General features: G+C 40.5%; 1 protein-coding gene across 3 annotated transcripts in view; it reads left to right on the top strand.

Annotated features, from left to right (window-relative positions):
* PKN2 (protein kinase N2) overlaps positions 1-8,273 on the top strand; it is a 76,890-nt gene that overhangs the window by 40,200 nt on the left and 28,417 nt on the right. For 2 of the 3 annotated variants that reach the window (XM_025214021.1, XM_025214022.1), the window contains one exon: positions 2,791-2,942. In XM_025214021.1, coding sequence (XP_025069806.1) covers positions 2,791-2,942 — 152 coding nt within the window. Of the gene's footprint in view, positions 1-2,790; positions 2,943-4,306; positions 4,403-8,273 lie in introns of those variants that run through there. The other variant, XM_025214023.1, reaches the window with a different exon arrangement.

Below are 8,273 nucleotides of genomic sequence, written 5' to 3' on the forward strand. Positions count from 1 at the left end.
AGTCGATGCTGCGGCTAGTAAAGCGACCAAAACGCTGGCTTGCATCCATAGATGCTTCTCAAGCAAATCCCGGGATTTCATTCTCCCCTTGTACTCGGCCTTGGTGAGGCCACAGCTCAAGTACTGCATCCAGTTTTGGGCCCCACAATTCAAAAAGGATGTGGAGAAACTTGAGAGAGTCCAGAGAAGAGCCACACACATGATCAGAGGTCAGGAAAACAGATCTTATGATGACAGGCTGAGAGCTATGGGGCTCTTTAGCCTGGAAAGGCTCAGGGGTGATCTGATGGCCACCTATAAGTTTATCAGGGGTGACCACCAGTATCTGGGGAAACGTTTGTTCACCAGAGCTCCCCAAGGGATGACGAGGTTGAATAGTTATAAACTAGTGCAAGACTGTTTCAGGCTGGACATAAGGAAGAATTTCTTTACTGTCCGATCCCCCAAGGTCTGGAATAGCCTGCCATCGGAGGTGTTTCAAGCACCTACATTGAACACCTTCAAGAGTAAATTGGATGCTTATCTTGCTGGGATCCTATGACCCCAGCTGACTTCCTGCCCTTCGGCAGGGGGCTGAACTCAGTGATCTTCCGAGGTCCCTTCCATTCCTAATGTGTATGAAATTTTCAAAGTGAGGAGTTTGCAAATACAATACCTATAGGTTTTTAAATAAACAAGGAAAAATCTCAAGAACTAGACTGAGCATCTTTTACTTCCAGGAAATTAACTAAAAACCTAAATAGTGATAAAATATAAGCATCAGATCAGTAGACTTGTCAGAACTCTTTTTATTTTTTTAAATAATTTTGATGGATAATAGCAATATTTACCTTTTCTAAGCACTTTATTTCAGGCTTGTTTGTTTGGGGTTTTTTAAATTTTTTTTAATTTACAAATTTAGAGGTGTGGGAGGCAGACACTTTAATAATGACAAACATAACTACTATAAAACTGCTGCCAGCAGAGTAGCAGAGATGCCATCTGTCCGGGCCCTGCTCACCCATAGCTCCCTCCTCTACATTGTCACTTCCTCTTCCTTTGTTTCCAGTTTCCTGGGGTTTCTGGGATTTGCAGTCCAAACTACAGTCAGCATGATTTTGTAGGACAGCTCCCCCTGTCGCTACACACTCAGTCAGCCATCATTTTTCTTACATCCCCTTTCTATGAATTTCAGTTATTAATGATGGAGATATTTTTTCGTCAGTCTGAGTGCGTGGTGAAATCAATTGTTTATCACTGTTTACCAATTTTAAAAATCAAATCCTGCCAAGGCTAATGATAAGTAGCATCTCCCAGAGATAAGCCAATAGATCGCTAAGATAGCATCTCTAAGTTATTTACTTGCAAGCAGCTAACAAAATAATAAAGGTCATGTAGCAGGCAAAATTAACTTGGCTTTTGAGAAGATTTTTGGGTAAGGTCCTACAAGGCTATTAAGGAATAAAAAAATAATGTGCTGCAGGCTAGAGGATGATCGCTTGTTGGGGACTTAAATTAATGTTTAAGCAAGGGGCAGAACCTAATGCTGACTTCCTTTTTTCAGAACTTGGATTTATAGTTGCTGCCCCAATGGTTGGAATTTGGATGGGTGATTCATACACTTACTTGGAGAAGGAAGTGGAACTTGTTGATCATTGTAGAGCTGACCCTAAGGGTGTGCGGGTCCTGGGGCATATCAGCCTGTGCTTGGGAGGGGGTGGGGCGCGGACTGAGTGCGAAGCCAGCAGAGTGGTGGCACCCTCGGCATGTGCCAGTGGCGCTGTCCGCAGGCCCCCCCAAACTCTGATTCGTTCCCCGCCAAGGGACGGCTTTGGATAATTGTATAGTTGGTTGACAAGCTACATCATATTCAGTTTAATATTTAATCAAAAGGAATAGGGATCTAGCAAAGTACTGTTTCCTAAAGAATATATTGTATCGTTTCATAAATCTCTCCTCTTTCAGTAACGTGATTAGTCAGCTACCTAGGCATATCTGTTATGTTTATTAGTTTTCCCAAATCAGGAATAGCTTATTTATATAAAAGTGTGTTATACACATGTGTGCGTGGCGTGGGGTAAGGCATTAGTTCTTTTCTGTTTCTTAATCTTGCTGTAAACTGCATCTTTGGTATAGTGAACAGTAGATCTAGACCAGGGATAGGCAACCCTCGGCCCAGGTGCCAGAGCATGGCATGCAAAGGCATTTTGGATGGTGGGGAAGCGGCTGGGGCTGTGTTGCCACAAGGATTGTGCCCCTGGCAGGCCCCCCACCATCTGCCCTGGCACACCAAAATCTTATAAATTGAGATTGCAGCTGTTTTTGGCACTGTGCCAAAAAACATTGCTGACCCCTGATTTAGACTGTGATAATTGATGAGGAGTTAAATACACTTAATGACTTTTTTACATACTACCCAGTACTACTAAATGTCGTGATCCAAAAAAACTCATGTTTTAACTTGAGGTAAAAAAGCTTAAGAGCAAACCTACATTTTAATTATTCAAAACTTCATAGGAGACATCATTTTGTCCCCTTGGGGACAAAAATAAACCTGGATGCATAACTACTTGTTGTTTTGACCCTAGGAAGTTATTTTATATATTTTAGTATTTTACAGTGAGCTGTAGGTAACAGCTCACTGAGCTTTTATCTGGCTGTTTATGCTAAGGCATACTTGCTGTGTTGATTCAGAGGAACCCCAAAACAGATAGCTGTAATGTTAAAATATGATATTTTGCCCTTTTTTGTTTCAAATTATATTTTAGAAAAGTGTGATTTTTACCTTGTATAACTTGTATTAATTTACAGATTGTCCCAGGACTCCAGATACTCCAAACAGTGATCCTCGTTTTTCCACTAACAACAGATTAATGGCCTTAAAAAAGCAATTGGATATAGAACTGAAGGTAAAGCAGGGAGCAGAGAACATGATACAGATGTATTCAAACGGCTCTTCAAAGGTAAGATTTAACATTCAAATCACTGTGGACTTTCATCTTTTTTGTATTTTAAAAACATTGGCAATTTAATATAAATAATAAAATAGAACATGAGTGTGACAGCATAATACATTTTCATCTCCAAGATTTTTGGGTTCATATCATCTGAGATGCTTTTGTAAAAGTAAATTTGTTTTATCAGTTCTGACACCAGCAAGTTAAGCCTGTATAACAAATCCATTTTACTAAATTTAGCATACCTAGTAATCTTTGATCTTGTGCAATTCCCTGAGAAGGAAGATGTGGTGTGAAAGAGTATATTTTTGTGTTTGCTTTGCATATATACCAAGATTAAAAAATAAAGCCTTAGTGTTCATGGCAGTTAAACAGAGGGTGTTACTGCCCTCTGTATCCCTGAAATGCATACATCTGGTTTTAACAGTAATAGGTTTCTATACAAAAACAGATTTCAACCTGCTCTTCCCATTTTATAGACATGCTGCCAGGTTGTTATGAATCTACAACTACTCTGCATACATACAAAATGTATTGGCTCCTAATGGATTGTTGTACAAAGTGTTCTAATACCGGGGGGGGGGAATATTTTTTTTAATTTAACTATGCCCCTAAAAAGATGTCATTTAAATGTATGCATTTTAAAAAACAAATGCATTTGACAGAATTGAGTTTTGAGATTAATAAAAATAAAGCTGAATCAATAATGATACAATTTTAAAAATGCATTATGTCTAAGGTCAGAAATTATACAAGGAAAGTGTATAGGCAACCTAGCTGTCTTCAATTTATGGCTGCATAATATGCAATTTAAAACAAGGTGTTCTGGAAAAGACCATTAATCAATCCATTCAGAGTACCAGCCAAGGTGGTGGTTTGTTGAGTTGGGTTTTTCTTTTTTTTTCAAACCGCATACATATTTGTTTATGGATATAGAGAAGTTTTCAGTATGTAAAGGAGAAAAAAGACTGCATCTACATCCACTTTTCTGTGTTATGTAAAAACCTCTAACCTATATGATTTTGTCCTTAATACTGGGGGTGGATTGAATGGTACAGTGGATCAAAAAAGTGTATTGAACCTACAGAAAGGGAAGTGGGAAGACAAAGCTATAAAATAATTAATGGTAAGAAAAAATGGATCATGTGGTTCTGTTATCTTTCATAATACAAGAACATGGGATTGATTTCAATCCTGAAAACACAAAGGTCTTGCATTTCCACCAGTTTATTTTTTTTTGTTTGTATTAATTATAACAACTCTGGATATCCATGCAATCCACAGATGCTGAAATTTAGTTCAATGACCTAAATAGGTGTTGTTTGAAAGTCGGGTATGAGTTTTGACACCTTGCTGTTTCCATTGATCAGTCTCTTGGAATTATGATGAGACCTTGATGAGGAGAGTGGGAGGATCAGATCATGACCTGACTCCTGTGTGGTTTCTTGCAACTTCTAAAACAGCAGGTACAAATGATTGTCTGAGGTTGCTGAAATACATTCTTAAAATAACAGCATTGGAAGGGATGTTGAGGGTAATCTAGCCTAACCTCCCTCACAGATGGCTTATGTGCTATTTCTCACCCATCCTAAAAGGACTAGATTTGTAGATGACCTACAAATGTCATTTGTTATGACAGTTTCTGTGACTGACATTTCTAATTGTAACTGACTGATACCTTGGTGATCACAGTTTAGACAATTGGGTGCTTTAGATGTGGTTTAGGGATAAACGAGGTAGGTGGTGGTGGTGGAGTAGTAGTAGTTCAGGTGTTGCTTCTGGAATAAAATCTATTCAACCAAACTTCATCCATCATTTTACATTGTTTCTGGGTAATGCACATCTGTCTGTGGCCACAAGATTAGTGTTGCTTAAAATTATCCTGTGCACGTGCACATGGTTCATTAGCAGAAATGTACACGGGTATCTTTCTACATGCATCTCTAACCAGTCCTCAGCAGATCATAAAACACTTTACTTTTAGGGCAAGGTTTACATGACACGGTTAATATAGGTTTCTTTTTATTTGATATTGCAGCCACATAATAAACTTGGACTTTGTTACCAAAATAAAGTATCAGTACTCTTTTTATCATAAAGAACATATATTTTACTTTTCTGGCACACTTGTTGAAAAATATGTAGCTTATTGACGGTCAATATGTATACAAATTTCAGCTACACTTTTGTCATATACCTTTCTCCCTCTTCAAATTGTTTCAACTTTTTTTCAAATGGAATAAAGACATTGCAGGATTATGAAGTGATAAAGGGAAAAATAATTCATTGTTTGTTTGTTTTTTAATTGGAATGAACATCATCTGGGTTCACTGAAGAACATCTTTTCTTTAAAACTTATAAATTATTTTTGCAGTAATTTGATCTACTCTGAAAATAGACTTTGGCTGTGAAGACTGCTGAGTATTGAGAGCTAATAGTTTAGCTGCTCAGAAATCAATCCCTTTCAAGCTACTCAACTGAGGCAAGCAGAGCATTAGCTGGATTGAGTGAATGGCAGGGGATGAAGAAAGATAAACTTTGGCTCCCTTTTGTAATTACACATTCTAATTGTAATCAAGTATTGGATCTTACTGGCAGTTGGTAAATGTTTTTTGAATTAGCTCAGTTTACTGTACCTTTGTGGTGACTGGGTTAAAGGGAAGAAGTATAGAACACCAAAAAAATTAAAAGAAAGTATAATCAGACTTTTTGAAGTCAACAAAATTGAAATGGCTTACTTTTTCCACCCTTGTTTACTTCTCAGTAGTGACTATAAACTTTAAATCTAAACTGGTTGGGGTTTAAGATAAGGCTGATGCAACACTGGTACCTGAAAGTAAGTCCTCTGGTCTGGAGGAAAAGAAAACTGGCCATCTAAATTTGCTCTTGGTAATTCACTGACTCTTTGAAAAGCATTTCTGGCTCTCAATCCAGTTATGTACAAACTAGATAATTTCCTTCCATTTAAAGCATTGTCTCCCACCAACATTTACGACCTTATTTTTTAACACAAAATAATCTTCTAGTAATAAGCCACGTCAACATATATTTAAACCTTCTGGTTTACTTTTGGGAAGGCCTTCAAACTTGTACACCAGCATTTTCGTGTACCTGTAACTTTAATTGCCCAGCCCTGGGCTAAAATATTTCGACTGGTGGGCCACTTAACGAGTTTTGGTGAGATGTCAAAGGCTGTGCACATGCAATCTTTCAGAAGATATCATTTTAGCAAATTATAGATTTAAATTGTATATTAAAGTCAAACATCTACTGTAACACGTTTTAACTTTATTTGAAAACTTCTATTTGATAACTTTTGTTTTGTAGTGTATACAGAGTTGATTGCATGATAGCTCAAAACAGTCTTATTGTTGTATATTGTGGGGGAGGGCTGCCCACATCCTAGGTCCTGAAAGCCAATAGGGGGCATGTGCAGGACAGCTCACCTGGGTGGTGCAGGTGTGGTCCACTTCAACCTTCTCTTCCCCGCCCCCCCGCCAAGCCCTGCCCACTCCTGCCCTGGGCAGTCTGTGTGGTGCTCCCACCCGCATCCCCCAGACAGTACAGCACCAGCCGGTGCATGCAGCTTTCCAGCTGGGCTGCTGCAGCAGCCGCCCAGATACTGCCTGGCTTTTCCCAATTCCGGCAGCTCCTGTTCTTCCTCCCCTTATACTACACTACTCTGGGCAGCAGACAGTGCAGGAAGCCATGGAGATATGTGCTGGGTCTCACACACCCAGCCAGGAGTGTGGAAAATGCAGCTGGGCAGGAGCCGCCTGGCTGGTCATCTGTCCCCATGACTTCTCCATGCTACCCACTGCCAGGAGGGTGCAGGAGGAGGAGTAACCTCTGGAGGTGGAGGGAGCTGAGCAGCCCCACTGGGAATCTGCATGCGTTAGCCATGGCCAGGGTGGTGCTGTCTGGCAGGCACAGGCAGGAGCACAGCATGGGCTAGCTACACAGGGTGGGAGCTCAGTCCCATGCAGAGTGCTGTGAAGTGTCCAGACCAGATTTAATCAATTGGGAGGTGCCTGTCTGTGAGCCAGATCCAGTTACTTGGCAGGCCACATGTGGCCTGCAGGCTGTATTTTACCCACCCCTGTTCTAGCCTCTTCTGACACCAGAGTACAGTGGTCTTCTGAAATGCTTGGCTTGGTTTTTTCTGTAGCTTCCAGAGGCTTAATCCCTAGTAAAGCCACATGGTTTAAATGCTCATCTCAGCCTTATAGGCATTCTTGTGATTCCAGTTACCGAAGTGGCTTTCTATCACAAGCTTTGTTTCAAATGGCTCTGACTATCAACACAATGTATGACAGTTCTTCAGCACCCTAGGGATACTTTATCAATGCAAAATATTTCAAAGATTGGGACACTAAAAAAAACCTATCCGTTTCAACTTCAATTTGGATTGTATCTTTCCCTTAAAAGTAAGGTTCTTTCTCTCCCTTTCCATTATCTCCTCTCTCTCAGAAGCATTGGTGCTTTTTTCCTCTATACCCTCTTGCTACAGACTTGCATCTACTTATGGGGAAGTTGGAGCAAAAATGGTAAAAACAGGGCAGGTAGGGAAGAGTTGAAAGTCGAAAGTAAATGTTTGAAAAATGAAGAGGTGGTGGCTTGAGGAGGAAATTAAATAAGAAACTGTTGATTTATTTATTCATGTGAATCAAAGTGTTGGTTAATAGGCTTAACTTAGGTCAGTAAAGCTGCAGAAAAACATTAACAACACTTCCTCCCTCTTCAAATAAACTAGCATTTAGAATTAATGCTGACAGTTAAGAAAATGGTTCTTCCTCATAGATTCATAGATTGTAGAGTCGGAAGGGACCACAATGGATCATCGTGTCCGACCCCCTGCCCCTGGCAGGAAAGAGGACCGAGGTCAGATGACCCCAGCCAGGTGACTCTCTAGTCTCCTCTTGAAGACCTCCAAGCTAGGTGATAGCACCACCTCTCTTGGAAGCCCATTCCAGATCCTGGCCACCCTTACTGTGAAAAATTTCTTCCTAATATCTAACCTAAATCAACTCTCAACTAGTTTACACCCGTTATTCCTAGTCACTCCCTAGGGCGCCTTAGTAAACAGCGCTTCCCCTATTCCCCGTTGACCTCCCCTAATTTATAGGCGGCCACAAGATCTCCCCTCAGCCGTCTCTTGTGAAGGCTGAAGAGATTTAGCTCTCTCAACCTCCCCCCATAGGGTCTATCATGACGGCCACTAATCACGCGAGTGGCCTTCCTCTGGACCCTCTCGAGATTCCCTGCGTCCCTCCTTGAAGTACGGCGCCCAAAACTGGACACAGTACTCCAACTGCGGCCTGACCAGTGCCACATAGA

Source organism: Alligator sinensis, unplaced genomic scaffold (genome assembly GCF_000455745.1).
Source record: "Alligator sinensis unplaced genomic scaffold, ASM45574v1 scaffold736_1, whole genome shotgun sequence".
Lineage (NCBI taxonomy): Eukaryota > Metazoa > Chordata > Crocodylia > Alligatoridae > Alligator > Alligator sinensis.